The sequence below is a fragment of the Cibotium barometz genome, chromosome 58, assembly GCF_041138505.1.
Source record: "Cibotium barometz isolate CiBa-2024 chromosome 58, ASM4113850v1, whole genome shotgun sequence".
NCBI classification, from domain to species: domain Eukaryota; kingdom Viridiplantae; phylum Streptophyta; class Polypodiopsida; order Cyatheales; family Cibotiaceae; genus Cibotium; species Cibotium barometz.
Window position 1 is genome coordinate 40,034,269 of NC_141103.1, and position 25,897 is coordinate 40,060,165.

At 43.1% G+C, this 25,897-nt stretch overlaps 1 protein-coding gene across 12 annotated transcripts in view; it reads right to left on the reverse strand.

The window, feature by feature from the left end:
* The window catches only part of LOC147606272 (flowering time control protein FCA-like), an 85,625-nt gene that overhangs the window by 53,489 nt on the left and 6,239 nt on the right, over positions 1-25,897 (reverse strand). For all 12 annotated transcript variants that reach the window (XM_086792511.1, XM_086792507.1, XM_086792502.1 and 9 more), the window contains exons 3-7: positions 22,119-22,197; positions 20,469-20,551; positions 20,250-20,301; positions 20,021-20,088; positions 825-891 (exon numbers count right to left, since the gene is read on the reverse strand). In XM_086792511.1, coding sequence (XP_086648637.1) covers positions 825-891; positions 20,021-20,088; positions 20,250-20,301; positions 20,469-20,551; positions 22,119-22,197 — 349 coding nt within the window. The remainder of the gene's footprint in view (positions 1-824; positions 892-20,020; positions 20,089-20,249; positions 20,302-20,468; positions 20,552-22,118; positions 22,198-25,897) is intronic.

The window sequence follows — 25,897 nt, forward strand, 5'->3', positions numbered from 1 at the left end:
GATGTAACACCTCGGTAAGAGGCCTCCAAATACTGGACCATCTTGCTTCCATGCAACCACCATTTGTGTCCCATACCAGCCACCCTTGGGTTCAAGAATCAATGATGGGTAGCCTAGATCCACACCCGGCTCATTGATCAGATAATTGACTAGCTTAGCTCTTTAACAATGGTCAATGTTACTCCTAGCACAACCTACAGGGATAAGTATACCCCACAGCCCATCCATGTCAAGGATATAACATACTTCCCCACTTGAGAGTGTACCTCTATAGAATTAACACCAAGAATCACTCCCTTCAGATCCAAACTTTCCCAAGAGTCATGATCCTCAAAAGATGCTCCAAACTTGTGTGATGCTCCTACGAAATTTAAAGGTTTTTGAAGAGTCAAACCTCAAAAGATACTCCCCATCTTGTGTGAATTATCTTTGTTAATGCCATTGGAATTCAATGAATAAAGTACAATCAAATCACCCTCGTCGAACTGAAAACAATACCAAGAATGCAGCTCTATAACATGAATCATAGGCGATTTGGGGTATCGTTAAACATAAGCTACAAACAATGCAGACAGAAGTCAAAATGCAAAATGAGCACCACCTGGCACTCAGTGATTTTGCATTTAAGCAAAAAAGTAGCCAAAAGAAAAAAAACTACTACTCAATCTTCTGCCTCTATGGCTACAATTGGACGATGTTTTCACCAAATACTGCAACTGAACTTCTTTCTAAGTCCATATTGATTGTTTTACACTGATGGTCATTTAAAAGCACATTCAGAAAATAACAATTGCTCATGTCGCACACTTTCCTTACACGCATACCTCTGCTTAGCTTATGCTCATCCCGAATGACATACACATTTTCCACTCGACCAAAAGGAGCAAAGATCTGCAACGGCGAAGCAATGTTACGAATAAAATATCAATAAAAGATACAAGAGACACCATTCTATTTGCATAGCTTTTATTGGCCATAGAAACTGAAGTGCAAAATGCTTACAGCATTAAAAACGCCACATCATGTGAGTGCAAGGTCACAAAAGATGCCCATTTTGATGCATATGCTGATGGAATCACATAAAAAGACTGCCATTTACAAGTTTCTATTGTGTCAGCGTGAAAACAAAGACATTGTTTGTGAAGCAGAGCGTTCATGGAACTATGCACACTGGGAGCGTTGTGGGTTGCCTAGCTACCCTCCAAAGTAAAGTTAACATTGAAAATCAATGTTAAAATCCTTTTTTTCATAATAATGATAAGTGAAATTGCGTTCAGTAGCTAGCCAGTGGAATTTGAACCCAGGCAGCTGCGCAGAGATTCAATCCCCTTACCAATGTTGGATTCTTTCTGTACCCAATTATCAATAGTATGTAATTACAAGGAACGAGCAGAGAGTAGAATAGGAGCATGGGCAAGAAACAAATGTTGAGCGTGAGCATGTGCAGACCAGAGAGTCATCAAACAAAGGCAGCATTCAGGCCAAGTGAACTGTCACATACCAACTCGAACACAGCTGTCAAAGATAGCCACATTTAGCCTGGTCACTCCAAAAAAATTGCAAAAGGAGGATATTAACTTTGGGGCAGATTGTTATGCTTTTACAGCAATGATAAACCTGCACCCTTAAAAAAGGGCCCGGTAGCTTTTGTTGGGTTTTATTAGTTGCATACCTTCAACCCAGCATTTGCAGTAATTTTCTGGCCTTGAAATAGCTAGTTCCTTGAATTGTGAAAGCCTTGACAATTTCTTTTTAAGAAAAGACAACACGGCTTGTCAACACACATACATACATTGGCCATACACAAGATGCATGCTCCTAATGAATCTCAATGTGCTTAGTACGTGCATGAAATACGCGATTCCGTGCCACGGCCATAACACTCTAGCCGTCAGTGAGAATGGTGGTGGGCTTTCTTCTGACACTCACGAAGATCAGCCAATAATCTCCTCAACCATACACAATCTACTGTAGCTGTGAAGACTACCCTGTACTCAACCTCACATGTAGATGTGGCATCAATGGGCTGCTTTTTGCTCAACCAAGATATGCAAGAATTGCCAAGGAAAAAACAATTCCCATTGGTGGATTGCCTGGTATCATAATCATCAACCCAATCTGAATCACTCTATGCAAAAAGCTGCAAGCTGCCCCCCCGGGATAGAGCAAACCAAGATCCAGGGTAACCTGAAGATAACGGAAAATGTGTTTGACTGCTTGCCAATGCTTTGTGCCTAAGCTGTGCATGAATTTGCTCAACAACGACACCCCAAAAGATAAGTCAGGTCTCGTATTACACAAGTAAATGAGGCATTCCACTGCCTGGTTGTAAATGCCGGCCTCAAAAGGCTCACCAATATCATGCATAGTAAGCCGTACACCTGGTTCTATTGGAGTAGAAATTGGCTTACATTCTTTCATGTGAAATGTCAGGACCTTGTGTTTTTCTCTAGACAATATGCACGTGTGCACAGGGACATGGTGGACAGTGTGAATGGCATCGGATTGGAAGTCAAAAAGGACTCAAGGTTTTTTTTTTAAGGTCTCTTTTTCACAACCCCATGTGGGGGGAGGGGACAAAAGATTTTAAAAACCTCTAAAAACTTGATAATACCCTTTATGAAAGTAAACGTGGCCCATATGCTATTATTGGGGCCACGTGTGTGCTTTTTCTACTGAAGGGATTGGCGGGCTGCTTTAGGCGCCTCTCTTTTGCTGGAAAAACAGGGGGATTGCACAGGCGTTTGGGCTTTTTCTCGCTCTAGGGCGAGCAGATGGCATGGCAGCTAGGCGCCTTTTGATTGGTGAAAAAGCAGAGCGCTGGATTGCAGAAAAAAGAGCGCCTCTTGATGGCTGGACAGCACTCACACGTGGGACAGCACTTACACACTAGCTGGATGGACTGCAGAAAGAAGAGGGCTGGATGCGCTTCTCTATTGGCCGAACAGCAAGAGTCGAGCTGCAGCAGAGAAGTGTGTGTGTGTTCTTCCTGGTCGGGCTGAGGTAGCCAAGAGGATGTACTTTCTCTTTCCCTCTCTTGCTTGCTATGAAACGCCCAGCAGCACTGGTGCTTTTTGGAGGGGGCGTGTTTTTGCAGAAGACAGGGGGGCTGGTTTCTCTGGACATACAGGTGGCCAGGGGGCTGGTTTCTCTGGACATAAAGGCGGACAGGGGCTGGTTTTTCATGAACATAGACATCATGTCGATGGTGTTCAACTGATGGAACTTTCAGCTTCTCTTTGCTTTGGTTCGGGAGCATGTCATCTACATACAAGATGACTATGAGAATATCAGCACCAGTTTTCTTCACATACAATGTACTTTGAGCTAGACTATTCACATAACCCTGACCGGTTAGATGAGCATGTATTTTTTCATACCAAGCTCTTGGAGCTTGCTTTAACCCATACAATGCATTGTGTATAACCTGCATACTTTATGTTCCTCGCCAAGAACTACAAAACCAATGGGCTGATTTACATAATACTTCCTCTTGTAAATCCCCATTTAAGAATGCAATTTTGATGTCCAACTGATGTACTTTCCATCCTTCATGTGCATCCAATGCAATCACTGATCGGATTGTAGTCATCCTCGTAGTAGGAGTAAAAGTCTCCTCATAATTTGAGTTCCTTTTTTTTTAGAATAGCCTTTAGCCACAAGTCTTGCTTTATACCTGTCAACAGTACCATCATACTTCCTTTTGACTTTGTACACCCACTTTGTTCCAATGATATTCTTGCCTTTCGGCAAGTCCACAAGATCCCAAGTATTGTTCTTCATGATAGAAGAGATTTCATCCTACATGGCTTGCACATAGTGCTCATTCTCCTGTGCTTCTTCATAAGAAGAAGGCTCTTCTGAATCAAAGAGACCACCCATGGCTAATGCAGACTCCCCATGATGCATATTCAATGCATGGCTGGAACTAGCCCTTGTTCTACCTGTCAGTGGAGCTGTAAGTTAGCTATCTTGCAAAGTTTTCAGCAACCATCTTGGCAACGACTTGGTTGTGTCTATGGCTGTTTGCTCTTCCCTGACAAGATCTACAACTTCTTTTCCATAGAAGTGGGTTGAATTGCTCGCTGTTCCACGTGTTCTACATGAGGATTTTCCTGTGTAGGGGCTGGCTGATCTGAATCCCCCCTAATTGCAATGGGTAATACACCATCAAACATGTCATGTATGCCTCTATGATGACTTTTATACAAGTTGTACATGGGCTGAACTGAATTTTCAACGAATACCACATCTCTACTAACAAAAATCCGGTGTGTTGTTGGATTAAAACGACGGTATCCTTTGCTCTAATTGTTAAAGTCCACAAAAATGCATTTTATTGCTTTCATCTAGCTTTGTTCTAAGTTGTTCTCGCACATGTGCATATGCCAAACACCCAACTATACGCATGTAATCCACTTTTGGCTTTCAGCTATACCAAGCCTCAAATGGTGTTATGGTCTTCAAAGCTTTCGTTGGACACCTGTTCAACACATGAGTTGCACACATTATGGCTTCCATCCAAAAGTTGTGAGGCAACTTCTGTGCTTTCACTATGCATCTTGCCATCTCCATGAGAGATCTGTTTTTCCTCTCAACTACACCATTATGATGTGGTGTATAAGGCCCAATAAATTGGTGTTTGATGCCCTTTTGAAGCATATAATCCTTGAATGCATTTGACATGTATTCTCCACCTCTATTTGAGAGGAGTGTTTGGACTTTACATCCACACATATTTTCAGCCATTGCTACAAAGTGTCGAAAGCATGTAAACACCTCTGCTTTCAGTTTCAAGGGGTAAACCCAAGCAAACCTGGAGTAGTCATCAATGAATGTGACAAAATAAAGATGCCCCCCTATGGATGGTGTCCGCATTGGACCACATACATCACTTTACATCCATACATATTTTCAACCATTGCTACAAAGTGTCGAAAGCATGTAAACACCTCTGCTTTCACTTTCAAGGGGTAAACCCAAGCAAACCTGGAGTAGTCATCATGAATGTGACAAAATAAAGATGCCCCCCTATGGATGGTGTCCGCATTGGACCACATACATCACTGTGTATGAGTTGTAATTTATTTTCAACTCTATCAGCTCCATCCCTGGGAAATGGTTTTCAATGCATCTTTCCCAAAATACAACCCTCACATACATGTCTTATTGGAGACTGCATCATAAGTACGTTGGTCATAGCTGTCCAGCTTATACAAGCCATTGTATCGTGTGCCCTTTCATGGGTACTTTACCAAACACTTCCACCTTCAAATTCAACCTTTAAACCTTGGTCGTTTATAGCTGAGACGGAGAGCAGATTTTTCTTTATCCCTGGAACATACAACACTTTTGTCATACATATATTTGCACCATTGGCTGCAACAAGTATGACACTGCCAATTTCCTTTACTAATAAGTGGTATGCTATGCACATGATACAGTGCGGCCATTAGAAGCATAAACCAAGTGCTAAAATACATCTTTGCATGAAGTGATGTGGCTCGAAGCACCACCATCAAAATACCATGGTATATGCTGTCTATCAAATGCAATGCACGACGTATCATTCCCTGAAGCACTTGGTGTGTCACTAGTGCATGTGACCAAAAAAGTATACTCTTCTTGAATTACATCTCTGCTTTGTCATCAAAAGTGTCTGCTACTGCATTGCCTGCATCTTTCTTCTTGTCTTTTGCAATCCGTTTTCTACATTCATTGATGTAGTCGCTAGGCTTATGGTAGTAGTGACATCTGTCCTTCTTTTTAGGCTTGTTTTCACCACCAGAAGAGGCATGTCCATGACCAACCTTACTAGTCTGGTGTCCCCCATGCTTAAAGCTCTTTGCTTTACCCTTATCCTTGGCTGTAAATGCTTTGTCTCCACCACAGTTGCTAGATAGGTTTGTTCTTGTTTGCTCTTCCTGCAAGAGTAAACCCACCAGCTCTTCAAAAGTGACAGGATTAGAACCTCCTCTCATAGAGAGGAGGAGAGGGATGTGAAAGCCCAAATAGGAGGGTGGTAAAGAATTAAGAGTGTTGCTGACCAGCTGTCTGTCTGAGATAACCTCATCAATGTTGAGCAATTGTTCCTACAAATCTTTCACTTTGATGAGATGATCGGACATGGAGTCACCCTCATCCATAGAAAGAAGATCCCATTGCCTCTTCAAGTAAGCAACTCTTGCCTCGTTGCGTACCTAATACATTGCTTCCAAAGTGTCCCATACAAGCTTCGATGTCTTGCAAGACCGAATGTGTGGAATAATATATATACCTAAATGAATCTAGGAACATGCCCAAATTTACCTTTTAGGAACGTACATGTTATATATTCATGGTAGTCAACCCACAAGACCATATAACTATTAACTCCATTATGCATAGTATGGACTAGATACTACGACATCCCCACTAACTTCATCAGTGCCCAATAGTGGGTATAGAACTCTGTATCAAGATATGCTCTCACACGCACTCCACACACACGCGCGCGCGCGCACACACACATAAGAGCATATATTCACACAAAGCCCTTCATACTGAGTTTCTGTCAAACCTCCGGAGATGCACGTGCATGGAAAGGACCTTTTCACTGAAAGGGCTATCAAGGACATGGCCTACGCATCCCTCGAGTCCCATCTCTTCTGCTCTTGTAAGGGAGCAAGTTCTACTTCAGGAGCTCTTTGAGCACCTCCCCTTTGAGGCGTTGTTGGCTGTAGGGTAAGTGGGCGTGTGTCGTCACCAAACACGATGCCCCAAAGCCCTTTGGCTACCAGCAAGTTACGGATCATGAAACTCCACAAGGAGTAGTTTGATCCATCCAACTTGTCCTCTTGGGTGAGCACACCAAATACATCTTTAGCGTTTTGAGCCATGTAGAAAAAATACACTTGTAAGCAAACCAAGCACCAATGTGCACTGCCAGGCAACCAAATGTCCTTGGCAAACTTTTGCTGCAATCTCAAGCAAGTATAAACCTGCACCAAATTGTCCAAGTACACTCAATGTGTATACATTTGTGACAAAACACTGTTGTAATCCCCTGCTACATGCTCCAAACAGAAAAAGCTCCAATTCTTACGCACTACAATTGCTTCAATGTGCAGTTAATTACCCAATTTTCACAAAAGCCCCAAATTTTTGCAACTGAAAGAGGCTCAATTTACTGATTTTGAACTCAATTTGAAAAACCCCCAAATTCCAAGCAAGGCAACATGTTTAATTTTGCATCAAATTGAGAAATCCCCAAATGGTGATTCTTGATATAGCCTTCAATTTTTCATGCAAAGGGCAAATTTGCTAAATTCCCAATTTTTTGTACCTACAAATCAAGTACTCCTAGAATACTAAATTGAAAACACACCACACAAGGAATCTTTGAGGACACAACCGGGAAACGTGCAGGCACGACCTGGTCAGAATAGGATCGAGTTGCAGACGAGCTAGTAACGCTGACGGCAACGACGAAATGCAAGCGAAGAGATGGCGACGGCAGTATGGCTGGATACACGACGGCGACGAGTTGCAAGCGAGGTGATGTCAATCAAGGCTGGAGACGATATGCAGTCGAGCGGACAGCATAGGTTGCAGACAACGAAGAGTAACTGGCGACGGACAGAACCGGGACGAAGGCTGTCATCACTAGCATCGGATGGCAAAAACGCCGTACGGAACGGGGGAAGAAAACTTGGAAATTCTGGTAGATGCCACATAAGGCACAGATGGGACTAAACTCTGCCAACCTGTGCCTCCTGTGTAAAGAGCACCGCCGACGGACCGAGCAGCGGTGATCCTCTGGATAGTAGCACCCCCGAAACGAAGGTGAAGAAGAGCGGCACAAGCCTAGCTCAGCCACCACAGAACAACGTTTGGAGCACTATCTGCAGACAAACGAAGTAGCTTGTCCGAGACAGCCACCGATGAAGACAGCCGCATAGTGACGGACGGAACGCGTGTTTCGCCAACGGACGGACAAATATGAAGCGCCGGAAGGGGACTCCAAGCTCTAATACCAAATGTTGGGTCTCACACACACACAATAGGGTTTCCTCCAGATTAGGGTTTGCTACAGAAACAAGAAGCTCAGAGAGAGAGAGAGAGAGAGAGAGAGAGAGAGAGAGAGAGAGAGAGAGAGAGGTTAATCACAAATGCAAGTCAACCCTTACATGTGAGTCACATAAATATAATATCCAAGTACAAAAGTTATATGGATAGAGCGTCCTTTCACACTTGATATCCAAGGGAAAAAAACACATGAAAAAAAGTGCCCTTGGTTAAGCCCTGTTCACACATAGCACTACTATAAGTGAGCTATGCCTACAAGTACTTAGCTTATCTGCAAGAAAACAACAATTTCACACGTAAAACCTTGAGAAAATCTGGGAAAAAAAAACGAGAGAGAGAGTAGAGAGAGAAGACACCACACTAGGGGTCAAAATAGCCTTGGGCCGACCCAACCCCCCTCCAAGTTATATTAGATGAAACTCCTTGGAGGAGTCTTGGAGTACAAGTTCTTAGAGCTACAAAGCTCGCTTGTCTTTTTACATGTCTCAACAATGACAGAATAGCTGAATGTATAGTTCTTGCCCAAAAGCACTTGAGAAAAGCGCTTTAAAACTCACTTGTAGTCTAAAAAGCATCTTTTTTAATAATAAAAGCTCCTCTCTTTTTAGTTTTTAAAAAGCTTTTAATCTTTTGCTTTCCAAAAGCTAGTCGCATCATTCCAAGTCTATAAGGTGACCTAGCGCTGCTTTTCTGCCACGTGTCAATGCCACATCACCATTGCCACACAATCAACGCCGCACCACTTTTTTCGAAACTTTTTTTCCAAAAAAGACCCAAGGTTTTTTTTTGCACACGTTGCATTTGTTGGCTATGGCGAGTGGAGAGCTTGGACAGCCATAGCCATGGCTACACATAGAGAGAGAAAGTGACGGAGAGAAACTCAATGCTAGACTCAAATGACGAGACTAGATGATTAATGATGTTGAGTCAATACAATGGAAGAGAACACACCTCTATATAGGTGTGTAAGTACAAAGGATGTGAAGGGGAATATGACATATCAACATACAAAGGATGTGATGGGGAGTGTGACACATAATGAGATAAGATAAGTGCGGACTAAGAGAGTTCTCACGGGAAGCTACAAATCCCAACAAACCCCTCTCAGAGCGAAGGTGAGAAGCTATGGAAATGACCTTCAATAGGAAAAGAGGTTAAAGCCCATGACACCGCATGTTCCATGTGACTATGATTACAAGGCTTTGGTTATTTAGATATGCAAACACGGGATGATACATGGATAAAAGTGAAAAAAAATATAGATGCAATCAGATTTTGGAGGGACAACTCCGGGTAGAGAACCCATTATTGACAACATACATAAAAATAGGATAGACATTTAGAAGGCATAGTCATCAGTGTCCGACACCTAAAGGTTGTCGAAAATGGTCATGACCTGGTGGGAAGCACAAGATGGTGTGGGGTCATGTCATCGTCGGAATCAGCTTTAGCAATGACGAGGTTGACATGATGTTGAGTTTGCTCCTTGGCCATGCAACGATAGCACTTGTCTTCGGTGTGGCCAAGCTTTTTGCAGTAAGTACACTTGATGGGTTTGCCATTTTTGTCTTTACCCCTTGATGCCGTGTAAAATGCCTTGGTAGAGTTGAGGTCGAAGGTGCTGCGGCGACGATCATCATCGATGAGGATGGCAACCATCTCTTCAAATTTCATTTCTGTACCACAGAGCAAATGTCCGTGTATTTTTCATGTTTTTCTAACCTATTAAGTAACACGACTTTCTTGTCATCGTCATCAGGTGGAACTCCAAGTTCCATGAGTTGTTGGACAAGCAAAGTGAGTGCTTCTAAATGCTCTTTAAGATTTTTAGAATGAAATTCTAGACTATAGAACTTTTGCTTAAGAAACAGCTTGGAATTTGTGATTTTTGCACCAAAGACACTTTGCAAATGGCCCCATACCTCCTTGGGTGTTTTATTGAGGTCCATGTGATGCATTAGAGATTTATCGATGCGAGGCCAATCACTGCCACGGCTTGGTCGGCTCGATCCGTCCAAGCGATGACCTCCGGTCCCCGGATAACCCTCACAGCCTTCAGGTTTGAGATCATTCCCCTTTACCATCTTCCACAACTTGTTTCGCATAAGAGCAAGACGCATCCATTTTTGCCAGTCCGAAAAGTCACTTCTGGAGAATTTCTCAATTACAATGAGAGATGAATACTTGGATTCCATGTTTGTTGGCTGCATCAGCAACAAGAGAATACTCTTCAGCTCTTGTAATTACTGAAAATCAGCATATTAGGTTGCAGCTGTAGAAGGCTGTGGAGTATGGGGCAGGCGAGTCAGAAGTGCCAAGGTGGCACAGCAGTAAGTCAAGGCAGTGGCTCGGTGAATAGGCGCACAATCGCGATGGAGGGGTGAGCTCGTGGTCGTCTCGAGGAAAGCCATTGCTGAAAATTTCAGCAGCATGTCAGACACAAAAGATGAATATTTTTATGATGAAGAGGAAGAGCAAGAGACCTCTCCTGAGAGAAATGAATCTGAGGGTATTCTTGCAGGAGAACAGGCTGCAGAAGATGCACAATATGAGGATGTAACACATCCAGAAGACATGCCTAGTAAAGAGGAAGATGATGCTCAATTTAAAGCTCGTTTGGCAGGGGTAATGGATGTGTTTAAGCAGCTCACTCAAAGTGAGAAGTTTGCTGAATTTATGAGATCCCGTTCTGAGCCTGAGAAGAAGAAGAAAGTGCGTTCTAGGAACCCACCTCAGGGCAATAGTGGTGCCTTCCCACAGGATCCTTCTCTTGGACAGTTTCCGAACATGCAAAACACTTATGGTGCAAACTCACAGAGTTCCTTTTTCGGACAGCCACCTATTCCGCAGCAGTCTATGCATCCAGGCTATTTTGGTGGTGGCTCTGTGTTCCAATCTATGACTGGGGGTTACCCTCAAGAAGGCATGGGTATGCAAGGGAATTTTGGAGCTAATTTTCAGCCTGGTATGCAAGAGAATATGTATGGTGGTATGCAGCCCGGAATGCAAGGAAACATGTATGGGGGCATGCAACCTGGAATGCAAGGAAACATGTATGGGGGTATGCAGCCCAGTATGCATAGTGGTATGTTTGGAAACATGGGATGAATGTATGGTATGCCAAGTGTGGGAACTGGCAATGTTGACCCTATGATGGGCATGAATGCTGGGGGTAGCAATCTTGTGAAGCCACTTCCTTACGATAATCTAATGGGGAGCTACAGTGAAATTTGACACGTTCAGCGGGGCCAAAGACAAGCTAAAGGCACTTACCTTTTTACAGCAGTTTGATGCTGCTTTTTCTAGTGGAAATTACACGGAATCCTCTAAGGTGAGAAAAGCAGCGACTTTTCTCAAGGGCAATGCATTGCAGTGGTGGTCCACTCTTCTTTTGCAGGGCATAGCACCATCTACTTGGATACAATTTAAACAGGTGTTCTCTTCCGTGTGGCTCACATCTACTTTTGAGGTGGATGTAATGACAACATGGCACAAGTTGGATGCATCGAAGTGTGAAAATCTTGAGGATTATAATAAGAAGTTTTGGGAAGCTTTACTCCTAGTTACTTCTTATCATGCAGTGCCTTTGTCTACGCAAGTGGAGAAGTATTGTTGGGGGCTGCCCAAGGAAGTGCGTGACAATTGCATAAAGACTCGAGTAACAAATATGTCGCAGATAATAGAGAATGCTATGACGGCAAATGCGTTACTCACACTAGTCTCATCTGGATTTAAAGGAAGTAAAAGCTCAAGCAAGAAATCTGAAAAGTCAGGGCATGATTCGCGTGATGCAAAAGGGTCTACATAGAAGCGGTATAAGAAGTTACCAATGCCCAAGAGAACTCTTGAGGAGAGACAGGCTTTGATGGATGCTCGGAAGTGCTTTTTCTGTACTGAGGAGGGACATATGTCTTTTAATTGTCCCAAGCGTTCGTCCCAAAAGGACTCTGACACTAAAGGGGAGCCCAAGTCTAAGAAACCAAAACCTTCTGCAGGGTTAGTTCCTGATCTTGTTGGGGAACAGCCAGGTAGTGAAGAGACTGAGTTGTGCAGGGCATGGAGCAAAGTGAGAGATCACAATGCCTTGATTTTCTTTGACACAAGTGCTAGAGCCAACTTTATCTCATCGGATTTAGCTAGCCGATTGGAGATCCGCGCAGAGGAGATGGGGCCTTTGTATGAGGCTAATATGGCTTTTCTTGGGTATGCAAAACCCGTTACCCCTATTATTGGGAAGGTCAGGCTTCATGTGCAGGGTTATGTGGACAGTGAGGAGTTCTTTATCATGCCACTTGATGGGTGTGATGTTTTGTTGAGTATGCCATGGTGCCATAGAGTACATACGGTGGTGGATACGTAAAACAGGAAGATTACTTTGACTCATAGAGAGAAAGAGCATATTTTGGATGTAAAGCTTAAAGGAGAATATGTTCCTATTGTATCAGCTTCGGCCATTTCATCAGTAATGAAAAAGCATCTTTCCGCGTACTTGGTTTTTGTAAAGGATGCAAAAGATGATCAGTCTAAAACTAATTTGTCTATGTTAGATAAAGACAGGACTAATTTCTTACGTGAGTTCCAAGATTGTTTTTCCAAGTCATTGCCAGGAGAACTTCCTCCGGAAAGGCCTGAAGATCATGCTATTGATCTAATTCCGGGGAGTACCCCACCGCTGTACCGTGTTAGTGCAGCCCAACAAGAGGAAATTATGAGCAAGGTACAGGAGTTGTTAAAAAAAGGGTTGATCCAACCTAGCTCATCACGCTTTTGCTCACCTGTGCTCTTAGTGCAAAAGAAAGATGGTTCTTGGCGCATGTGTATAGATTACAGGGTGCTAAACAAGAACACCATCAAGAATCAATTCCCTATTCCGAGGATCAATGACATATTGGACCGCTTACAGGGCTCCACAGTCTTTAGTCGGATAGACTTGAAAAGCGAGTATCATCAGATACGCATTAGACCCGAGGATGTGCATAAGACAGCATTTCAGACCACTTTGGGCTATATGAGTTCTTGGTTATGCCCTTTGGTTTGACAAATGCTCCTGCCACATTTAACAGGATGATGAACAGGATTTTCCGACCTCATAGAGTGTTTGTGGGCACATTCTTTGATGATATGATTGTGCATTCACGCTCACAGGAGGAGCATAGGAAGCATTTGGCCATTGTGTTTAAAGAACTTTGGAAGCATAGGTGGGTCATTAACGGCAAGAAGAGTGAGTTCTTCTTGGAAGAGATACACTTCTTGGGACATATCGTGTCTAAACATGGAGTCTGTATGGATCCTTCGAAAGTGGAAGCAATTCTCAATTGGCCAGATTTGAGAACCATGCATGATGTACGCAGCTTTTTGGGATTGTGTTCTTATTACAGGCGGTACATACAGTATTTTGTTGAGATTGCTTCGCCCCTTCATGCTTTAACTAAGAAGGCAACTCCGTTTCGATGGGCTGATCAAGAAATTGCAGCCTTTAAAAAGCTTACTTCAGATCCCATATTGGTATTACCAGATCTCCGAAAGGCTTTTGTTGTCCAATGTGATGCATGTGGGCAGACAGATCATCAAACCTGCGTTATTTCCTCACGCAAACTAAACGCTCTGAAAAGCATATGAGATGGGCCAACTTTTTGTCTATGTTCCACTTTCAGATTGTACATGTGGAAGGCAAAAAGAATGTTGTGGCAGATGCTTTGTCACGCAAGCCACATGTCTCAGCAGTTTCACTTGCTTATCATCATGAGCTTGATGAGATGAAAAAGCATGCCCAGGATGAGGATTTCGGAAGGCTTTATGATCAGATGTCTGAGGGTCAACGGCATGATCATTATACTCTCAGGGATGGCTTTTTGTCGATGCATGGTAGACTGTGTGTTACCAGGCAGTTACGACTCAAGGTTATGATTGAAAGTCATGCTCCACCATATGCAGGTCATAGAGGTATTGACGCCACACTAAAGGCAGTTGAGACTTTCTTTTATTGGCCGACCTTGAGAAGAGATGTTGATGCTTTTGTTAGGCAATGCATCGTATGTCAGAAGGTGAAGTTTGACCTCAAAAGACACCAGGGTTACTTCAGCCTTTACCTATTCCAGATAGACCATGGGAGAGCATTGCCATGGATTTTATATTTGATCTTCCAAGGACACAAACGGGGAATGATGGCATTTGGACTATCATATGCAGGTTCAGTAAGCAGGCTCATGTCATTCCCGTGCGTAAGACGATCAAAGTTGATCATATGGTAAAGTTGTTCATGGCGAACATCTTCAAGTATCATGGCTTGCCTTCGTCTATCATTAGTGACGTGATTCACGGATGACGAGTTTATTTTGGAGAGGGTTGTTTAACAACATGGGTACAACTCTCAAGTTTTCATCATCGTTTCATCCACAAACAAATGGTCAATCGAAAGAGGCTAATTCTACAGTGTTAGATCTTCTTGAGTGTTATGTGTCAGAGCACAAGCAACAATGGAAAAAGTATCTTCCTTTGGTGGAGTTTGCTTATAACAACACCGTCCATACCTAAATGGGCAAGACACCTTTTGAGATTGTGGAAGGAGGGAAGAAGGTACCACCTATTTTGCACACAAAGGATAAGATCTTTGAGGCTAACCAATATGTGGAGAACATGGATGAAGCTTATCGGAGAGTTAAGTTGGCACTCCAAAAAACTCAGCAAAAGCAAAAGAAAGCAGCAAACCGTCACAGACGTACATTAGAGTTTGCATTGGGTGATTGGGTTCTTTTGCGATTTGAGAAAGCTAGGCTCAAAAAAATGAAGGGTAAAGAGCGCTTATTCCCTAAGTTGAGCATGCGCTATTATGGACCTTTTCAGGTATTGGAAAAGATTGGTGAGGTGGCCTATCGCTTGAAGCTACTAGATCACTGGAGGATTCACAATGCATTTCATGTGAGTCTACTTAGACCTTTCCGGGGGATGTGCCTGAGGATGTATCAGATGAGGCTCAGTCGGGACTCGGAAGTTAAGGAACTTGATGAGGTTCTTATTCCAGCGCAGATACTTGCACATATGGAAAGAAAGGTACGAGGTAAAGTTTCCCGTCGCTATCTTGTGAAGTTCAAGAACTATTCACCGATGGATGCGAAGTGGATGAAGGAAGGTGACTTAACAGATTCACCTCAGGTTTTGCAGCTTTATCTCGATGCCTTTGAGTTGGAGCCGACTCTTGTTACGGCTCACTCAGGTTCAGCAGAGCATGGGTCTGGAGCATTGCCTGATGCTCAAGAGGGGGGTAGCACCTCCACTCCCTTGATACAGATAGGCTCAGGTGACATCTAGAGGTCGCTTGGTGTAGTTTTTGTCTCACCCGAAGGTACTCATGGTGGCTGACAGTACATCTGTTTATCGAACTTCTATGATATATGTGTGCTAGTCACATTGGATGTTGTGGTTGTGTATGGTTCACAGTGGTATACAACTTGGACTATTACTACACCATTGGTTTGCAGTGAATGTTGCTACATATGCATGGCTTAGAGAGATTGGGACGCTGATCTTGCCATATTGTACTTTTCACCTTGGATGTCTTGCTGTATCACTAGACTGCAATCGAGGACGCTTACCATTTTTCAAGAGGGGGGTATGTCATGACCCTGTGAAATTGGAACAGCACAAGTGTGGGCATGGTGGTCAGTGAGCAAGATAAATTTTAAAAGATTCATACTTGGGTGTCCGGACAAAAAGGTAACAGGTGTGGACAACCCCAAGTGTGAAGGGGGACCAAGGTATTAAACTTTATAAGGTTTATAAACCTTGGGTGGCCCTTAGAAAGTTTTAAAACCTTTAAAGGGCCACTAGGATAATTATGGAGGGAGGGCTACTCCACTTTTAGAGTACACGCCTCCCTCTCCATCTCTCTCTCTCTTGCTTTTTGGAAAAGTCTAGTCTGCTGGCTGCGTGGAGAGAACAGGTCGGCTGGCTGCGTGGAGAGAGACTGGTAGAGGTCACCTAAAGGGAAGCCGTACATTACATGTGCTACAGGTACAGATTGGTACGGACAAGTACAGGCAGTTCAGGCCAGCTGGTACAAGCGGTTGCAGGGCGACTGGTACAGACAGGTACAAGCGACTGCAGGTACACACTGGTACGGCCTCATAGGTATGATCGTTGGGTGTTGTGTCAAGACCCAATTTCTGCACAAGTTTGTAATTAACAAAGTTGTGTGAGCTGCTAGGGTTGAGAAGAATGTGGATTCTATATATGCAGCAAGCTTGGGCAGCATTGGTGGCGCTAGTGGCTGCGTAGGTCTGGACGAGCTGGCTACGCTCTGCACATAGGTGTAGGTGGCATAGCAGAAGGAAGCGATGCCCAGAGTGCCGGCAGAGAGGGGCAGTCGATGGGTGAAGAGCGCTGATGCTGCAGGCGGAAGAGAGTAGCAAGTCGTCAACAAGTAGAGCTCATCGCAGCAGGGCACTGAACCATTGATGCTCTGATACCGCTGTTGGCTATGGCGGGTGGAGAGCTTGGACAGCCATAGCCATGGCTACACACACAGAGAGAAAGAGACGGAGAGAAACTCAATGCTAGACTCAAATGACGAGACTAGATGATTAATGATGTTGAGTCAGTACAATGGAAGAGCTGACTCGTGTAGGATAGCTGAGAGCTGGGTGGTAACATTGGCAAGGGGGGTGGTATGTAAGTCGATGGCTCAGAGGCGACACCATATGTGATCCTTGTAGATGTTGTCGAGATCATGGTGGAAGTGCAACTTCGTCTAGAGGAAGGGCTGTATGGGATATGGCACCGAATGTGAGAGAATTGAGATGGTGAAGGCAAGATATGTATGGTCAGCCCCGATTGGGGGAGGGAGTATGATATTATCCTGTTAAGTAAGGGGTTAAGGCCAGAGTGCACATCAGGAGTCCACCTCCGTGTGGAAAGCGTGTGAATCCTCCAGATTCTGGCCATCTAGACATGCCGTTATATATAATCAAGTTGTGTGCGGTGCCCATGTCTAGTAATGCTCTCCCTGTTGCTGTGAGTCCCATATCCTTTGAGGTTCTGCTGGTGCCCATCTCTGTAGGGTCAAGCTCATACATGATGGCTGAATCACGGCTGAGACTGGAGGCTCCGTGTCCTTGCATTGAAGTCACCTACAAGGAGAATGTCTCATAATGTGGAGAACTCCGTGATGTCATTGTAAAGTGGCATGAATGGGGAGGGGTTTCATGAAAAGGATCTCGATGTATCTGGTGGGAAGTAGCACACAGTAAGCTTCGCCTCTTGGGAAAGCTGAGCCTGACCCACATGAACCTGGCTTCCTCGTCCTGCTTCATCACTGTGATGATAGGGCTGAGATAGTCACTGAACAGTATCGTTACTCCACGCGATCCTTTAACCCCTCCATTATTCCTGAATTCTCCACGATAAGCTGACTTCCACGTGTATCCAATGACCATCGGCAAGACCTTTTCCAGACTCTGATGAGTCTCAATATAGAAAACCAGCTGCCTCCCACTGTATGTCTCCATGAAGCTTCCTGGGTCAGACCAGTGTCCTGTCGCAGTTCCACACCACTACTATGAGTGTATCCTTTGTACCGTAGACCTTGCACCATCATGCAGGTCGTTTATTTGATAAACTGCCCATTTTCATGTTTTCCATGCTTCCATGAGTTGAGCCATACTTGTTTTGCGGTGTTCTACTTGTATCTGCATCAAGTCATCTCCCGAGTAGATTTTGGAGGCCTGAAGGGTTACTCTCTTTTTGAGAATCTCTGTCCACGATGTGTTATCAGGGAATCTAAATATAAGGAGTTGTTCCCTTGTTGCATCCTTCCCCACCCGACATGAAAGCTATGCGCATGACTGACTGAGGAAGATATGCTGTCCCAGTTTTCCCTGAGATCCTAAAACGCAGAAAACCCTCATTCCCTTTGGCCAGCGCTAAGTTGTTTTTCGCCTGTGTGTTGTATCAATTCTCTCCTGACTGTACTGTAGTCTGTGTGTGTGTGATGGGCAGCCGGTTTAAAGGGGTGCACAGTACTATACAGTGCAGCAGCACTGCTGGCTGTACAGACTGTGTTGATGCTCTTGGTGAGATGCTGTCTGTAGTGACAGTCACATTGGACAGTGCGAGGAGGTTTCAGCATAGCCGGCTACTGTATGGCAGCACAAAGGTGAAGCAAGGGCATGGTGGTGTGCAGCTGTATAGGGTATGGGCAGCCATACAGGGAACCCCGTACAGAACCGTACAGTCAGGCTGCAGGAAGTCAGCGCTGATTCGAGATAACATGCTAAGGTTGGCACCCTAGATATTTTTAGGGTGTTTTTTTTAAGCATTGATGTGGTAAAACACCCCAAAAAAAAAACCCATCATTTTGGGAAAAAAGGTGCAAGGAAGGGGCCTAGTACCTTCTAGCCTTTGTTATTAAAGGCATCCCCATTAATTACAGTGGGAAAGCACATGGGTGTTTTTTTACCTCTAAAACCAAAGTTTGGGGGGTATTTTACCATGGCTAGCAAGTCTCTCAGAAATCTCACACTCCACGCAGTTTCGAGCAGGGATCCCAACGTAAACGTTGGGAATGCTTTACAGAATAAAAATCAAACCCAAGCATCGGGTGATTCCAATCCGAAGAAAGAGAAGAAAACCCACCAAGGTCTCCGATCCTTCTGAGATGGCCAGTTCCTCGAACAGTGAAGCAACTTCAGGCATATTGTCTTTCTTAAAAAGTCAGTGAAGGATTATTCGAATCTAACTATTCCTTTCACAAACCTTCTCTCAGAGGACGGGGACGTAGTCAGCCTGGCATCCCATCAGTGGTATGGAATGCCAGGGCTGACTGGCTTGACCTGTGGGGAGTGGAACCCTAGCCCCTGGCTTGAGGGGAGATTCCTGATGGAATCTACGGTGGGAGGTGAATTTGCCTGCACCCTTCTATATGTACTAACCTTGTGTGTTTAGCTTGTGTGTCAGGTGATCCTATGGGGGCTTTACACTATTCCCGTGGCTGGGCATTTGGCAAGTGGTAAACTTATACCTAATGTGCAAGTGAAAAAACAAAGAAGATAGAACAGCCAAATAGCAGCACATAACTACCTAAACTAGTGTATATTATATTATGTACAAGAAAATTTGAGATCCAAGTACAACATGATATTACAGCCTGCTGTTAGATCCCAATGCTCAGCCCAACGCCTTGTTGCAGGTTTGTTTCCAGCACCTTCAATCAGCCCTCAGATGGTTGCTCATGATTGTGTGCTCCAGAAAGCATGAGATGAGATGAACAAATGAGGAACCAAATCCCTGTTTACATAGCAAAGCCACTGCAAGTTGGGTTCAAGTTGGCCAGCCCTTTTTGACCTAATTTTATGTGCGAAGGGTGTCCCATCTATGGGTGCCTTGCCTGGGCACTTAACACTCTATGTAATATGAGCACGTCTTAGCAGTGAAGCAAACTCATTCTTGACTGAAGTGGCATCAGCTTAAAGGCTTACAGCAGTTGTCCATGGTCTGTAGCTCACTTGGTAGGGCATTGAAGTCTCAAATGGAGATCTTGGGTTCAATTTTTGCCGGGCTGCAGCAGCAGCACACCATCTATAAATATAATACTCTCAAAACAAGGCTAACAGCATCTACGTTCCTTCTTACCAAATATATATATATATCATACGTAGGCTGGATCTTTACAGTCAATTAACTTATCAAAGGCTCATGTTTTCACAGATAAAACTTTTGTTGGTTTTATAAAGAATGTATTTCCAAGAAAGGGGAAAACTTAATTAACAAACTATCAAAAACAGCATAAACCCTTTATGAATTCCATGCATTTACAGAGTTTGAGAACTTCTGAAGATAGAGGACAACTCCACCATAGTAGAGCGGTCCTCGAATTACCAATTGAATGAACAGGAAAACACAAATCATATACACATCCCACTTCTCAATACTAATGCTAAGAATGCATGAAATTGGATACCTCTTCAATTTCTTGCTCAGTTGCCTGCTTGCTGAGTGATCCCACAAACAACTTGTGCTCAAGTGGGCCTACCAACAAATGCATCGCAAGAAATGGGCATTTATACTTTTAACCAAACACACAAAATCACCTGAAATGGCCAAAATCCCAAGAGCAAATACGAATTAACTAGTTCTAGATGGGCCGTAACACGTAACATTGAGATCCCTTAAGCAACAGTCCATATTACCTGGATGATCACGTTCACCATCTGCAAACTTGACTTGCAAAGGTGCTGATCCCTGCTTAAAAGCATCAACAATAAGGCCCACCAAAAGCATTGGAAAATAAATTTAACTCAAAAAAATAGTTGTTTCCACCACGTGGTCAACAGCATATAGTCATTCTCATAGAAAAGAGCAGTTCACATGAGGTGATGTTTGTGTGTCGCTTCCAGTTCAAGCCCTACCCCTTGTAAGGTTCGCTGGTTGTCCAATGCTCGAATAGCCCTCTCAGCTTCCACGACAGTTTCATATTTGACGAAGCAACAGCCTGGGCAGCATAACGAAGAGTTGCAATAAGTTGCCCCACAAGAAAGCTACTAAAGATAAATACATCACATGCTGGGCTCTGATCAATTCTAGTCTTCTTTATATTAAGCAGGGACCCCTCACCTTCAGTTCCTTCTTTTTACCTGGACCTGAACGAAACCACTGTTGAAGGTGTAAAATATCAAAAATCCCAGCATTCTAACTACAAAGGTAAGGCCTGGCAATATGGATTATAGTTAAATCATGAGAATTCACTATGTTCTCAACATCTTCAAAGTAAAGTAGACAACCATGTCTATGATCATCGATAATTCAGATGTCCAGACCATGTGAGCCACAAGCATCACAGTAATCGGTTAAATGAGAAGTCTCGTTTTTCAAAAGAGCTGTATGATGGTATATGAGGCGCCCTACCTGGCACCTTCCAACCTCTGACCAAGGGCCACGTCTGCACACTGAAATGCTGCAATTCGCATCTCCTCCACACCAAGTCAAGCAGGTAGCCTAAGCAATCCCTGAGAACAATGGCAGCAGCTTTGTGCATGATGGCTCTTGGTCATGCATGTATCTGTTACAAATAAATTGAGCGAGCATACACCCCCCCTCAAATCAGCTTGGCTTCACCAATGCTAGACAATGAATAAGACTGCCATGAGTTTGCACTTAATATATAGAGATGCATGCCATTCACATTGTCATGTGCATCATGAGAGTAAACTATCAATCTCAGGTGAAGGTTCAGTATGCCTCTCAAAGGAAAAACTTTAATATAATCCAAAGCATTCTACATGGCACCTCCCATCTTGACATAATTCACAACAAGCCGCATTCATCCATTGCAAGGATTCCCATGCCACAATAAAGGATGCTGTTAGACAGTACCATTCATATTTAACAGAAGCATCAGCCATAGCTCCAGCAATTATTAAATTCAAGATCAACATCATCTGGCCATCATGTTTAGTTTGCAGAGAGAATAGATAATCACAACAAGCTTGATTCAGCCATTGCTAAAGAACCAAGGATGCACACCACTCATATTTTGACAAAAAACATCCACCGTATCTCCAGCACTCTTTAAAGTTTCAATGACAAAAAAATCTGACCACCAGCTACAATTGACATAGATAACAAATAATCACTCCCTCTCAATCCCCGATTGTGCTTTAGCAATTATAATTACCGGTTTAGAGAAAAAACTCTGTTCGCAGTAGGCATTGACAGGTTATGAAGAATCCTAAGAAGGTAGGATTCATAAGTGGTGCAGTTCCTGTCTAGGATAGGGGCTCACACCAGAAAGAGTCTTGTAGGCAGTGCAACACCAAAGATAAAACCATCACCTTTTTGTTTCAGTATTCCATTGCCTTATCAATTTTTAACTCAATGAGATCTGTGCCTCAAAAAGTAATCCTTGTAAATAAAATTGGCATTAACCAGAAACAATTAAATAACCCTTGCAAATGCCATTGAAGGTTAACCCCCCTAAAAGGGTGTCCTCCACAAAACAAACCTTTACTATATGAAACAGAAGGTGTTACCACTTGAAAAAATGGCTTAAGCAGTCATACCTTGAGGCAACCCTGTCTTTTTATCTTTCAGAAAAACCACCTCTACAACATTCCCATATTCTCCAAACAGTCCACGTACCTGTCAACACAAAACAGGATTGAGTAAAAGGATTTAGCCATTCCAAAAGAAAGAAGACAATGATAGAGACTAGCAAAAGATTGTCTTAAATATTAAGGTGCAGACACTTTAGACGCGATTAACTCCCTACAATACCGTAGCAAAAGATTGTCTTAAATATGAGGTTAAACACTTTACGCAATTAGCCCCCTACAAGACCATAGCACAGCTTCAAAAATTAATATTAAAAATCTCTGGCTTGATTGAAATAACCACCATCATAGATACACAAAAAATCCAAAAAAAACTGAAGACACCACCTTTAAGACCCCAACTATATAATCAAGAATGCATGGCACAACCTGCATAAGACTCTTTAAACAGGAACGAACCAAAAAGGGGGGGTTTTTTGGTGTGTGGGGCAGGGTGAAATGGCCTATGAGACCAATCAGAATATGCATTGGGAGATGTGTAGGGCATCCCCTGAACCCTGAACAAAACATAATGAGAATGAAAGACATAAGAGTGAAACTGTGAACTCAGACAATGATGATGGCCGTGCAACACCTTAGAAGCCTGAAAAAGTTACAAAGCCATCTGCGAACATCACGTGAAAAGGAGCAATACTCATATGACGCTCTGTGCCGTGAGTAAGAAAGCTCCACAATTCTAGGTCTTGCTGATAACAAGAGGTTAACAACTCTATTCAATTTTAAACTCCCCCATCAAAAAAGAGAGTGCTTCAAAAACTAGAGGCCTATTATGGTTTGCCAAAAAAGAAACACCATCACTGTTCAAGGCTGTATGTTAATAAAAAAATATGCCCAGATGAATGACACTAACCCTGATTATGCTCTCTAAAGACAACATCATTATTTGGACAATGGAAGGTCCAACAGAAGCTATATTTTGTCGACAAGATCACCATTCAAGTACTGAATCAATTAGCCATCTGACCAACCATGCATGTTCATAGAACATCAGATCACAGAATTTAAGTGCTGAATCAATTAGCATGCAAAGATGATCTAGAACAGATAGTGATAGATCATCGACAATGCAAACTCATAGAACACTCAACAGTAGAGATCCATGACCAATATGGAACTATAAGTGAACCAACATGTGAAGAAATCCACATAACAATGTAGAGTCTCATGACGAGAATGAACCATAAATAAACCATGTAAGATAGTTGACAAGGATAACACCCTATCAAGCTCACATAAAAAGAGAAAACAATGATTTTGAGCAGCATCTGAAATCATCTTCAGGTACGAAAATGGTCTTGTTACAGGCATTGCTCTTTTTTTTGAAGACGCACAAGGATATTCCAGAGTCCATAGAACATCAATGATTGGATCAACTATGATATCAACAATTATGATTAACATTTGTAAAATATTAATCGATGCTAAGAAATACAATTACAAATTTATTTTATTAAGACATCGAGAATGATGGCAGCAGTCTACTATATCAACAATCATTTAGTGAACTTTTGATAAGCCTACGAGGTGAACATCAACAAAGATGATAAAACAGCCATTTGTAATCACCATGACCCACATCTGCAGCCATCACCTGACAGACTGTGGGACATCATCGTCAATTATAAAATAATGCACATACAGAGAGAATGAGAGCCATTTTCATCAACGCAATCCATGTCTACAGCCAACAAGATCAACTCAAATAGATAGACATTATCAAAAGCTTGACTTGTGAGATCAACATATAAAGAGAACAAATGTATAATCATCGAGGATGATAGTCCATGGACCGGGACCCACAGCAATAATCAAGATCAACATACTTATGTTCTTCAGTACCGATGGCATAACCCCAAAAGAAAAAATATAGGCTCAACACTTTACCCTAAACATAAAAGCCATACATCATTTCCGGTCACCAACAAACCATTTTACAAAATGAAGCTAGATAAGGACTTATGCCACGTAAGTTATGACATTGACACATAAGATAAACAACAAAAAACTCTCCACAATGCTGATTTATAAAGAGAACAGAATAGCCAAGACACCAAACACTAGCCATATGCGGCATCAGCACCTAAAGAAAATACATGATACACTAGCGTTCTACACTGCACAGGTCCAACATATCAGGTCAAATATGATATGATTAACAAATCATAGTATTTTGAATCAAAGACAGGGATAAAGTATATATAATTGGTGAAAAGTTGTGGGATGAGCTACGACAAGCTATAGAAGGTGAACACATGTAGATTATGAGAAATAATAAGCCGAACAGCGTTGCAAGCAGCTGATCGTACATATGATAAGCTATCATCACAAGGAACATCTCCTCAATGTAAGCCTTCAACTTCTTACTGGCAGTGTCATTCTAAGGAGCTGCAAAATCTGCCACATTGTCAACACATTTGTCATCATTGTTTTTAAAGCCATTCACCACATTGGCCATGCTATTAAGCACTGTTAGGTCAATGCACATGTTGTGCAGTATGCAACAGATTATTGCCACCTTCCGAACAGTCTTCATGTCATTTTCAGAGGACCATATGTCTTTTAATCCAAAACACTACCGATTTCTTTTAAAGCATCAAATACAGACTTTTTCATTCCCTACTTAAAGTATGCTTCTGAATCTTCATAACAGGAACATTTTGGATTGCTGAACCACCCTCCATTTAAACAATAGAGAATCAATGTTAGCATCCTTTCTATAGCCCAAAGCATAGATTGAGATGCCAAGCATAATAAAACAGGTTGTCCAAAGGACAAGTTTCCCCCCTACTCAAACCGCAAGACGTACCACTTCTACACGCTTCCTTGATTTCTTAAAACAAAGTCCAACTTCCCAAAACATTATGCTTAAGGTTCACCAATGATGGTTGTTTAAATAGCCCAGCCCCCAAAGGCCAAAGATTGGGTATGCCCTAAATTGACAAGAAGCATGTATACATGCCAAGTGTGTAACATGCGGAAGCTTTGGGGGAGATCGGTAACTTCAATGCTCAGAAAAACAGCACACTTGTCGCGACAAAATTAACGCACAAAACTGAATATAGATGTGCAAAAAAATAGAGAGAGAGAGAGAGAGAGAGAGAGAGAGAGAGGGAGGGAGGGAGAAGAGGACACAGTATTGGGTCCCGAATACCCTCTGTAGGGCCCCCACCACGAATGGTGTATTTGCTTTTATTAGAATGATGCAAAACTGAAAATAAAAGACTGAACCTGAACCTTCTTGGCTGAGATAGATCTCTGCCCTTGACCTTCAATCCTTCACCCCTTCTGCCTTAGCTTGTCCTTGGCTGTCCTAGCCCTTTGTTCAGCTTCAGCACTTGGTGAATGATGAGATAAATGAACTGCTTTATGTCTTGGGCATTTATACCCTTCAGGGAAGCCAGTCGGCTGGTTTTAAAGCAGTCGGCTGTCTAAAAGTTGCTTCACGACTGGAATATTCAGCATTAAATGCTGTAAAAATCAGCGCATGACCCAAAATCACTGCTGGCCATCAGGCGCCTCGCTGCTGGGCAGCCTGTGTGGGCTGCCCCATACCTGGCTTACAGCCCTCTAGGGCTGTGTACCGTCGGCAGCCTGTCCAGGAGCCCTAGGGCTGTCCTAGGGCCCTTCCATGGCCATCCCATGGCTGGTGGGTACAACCAAGGCCTTCTTGGCCCCTATAAGGGTGGTTCTACACCTTCCCCATGCCCACATCTGTCCTTGGGGTAGCC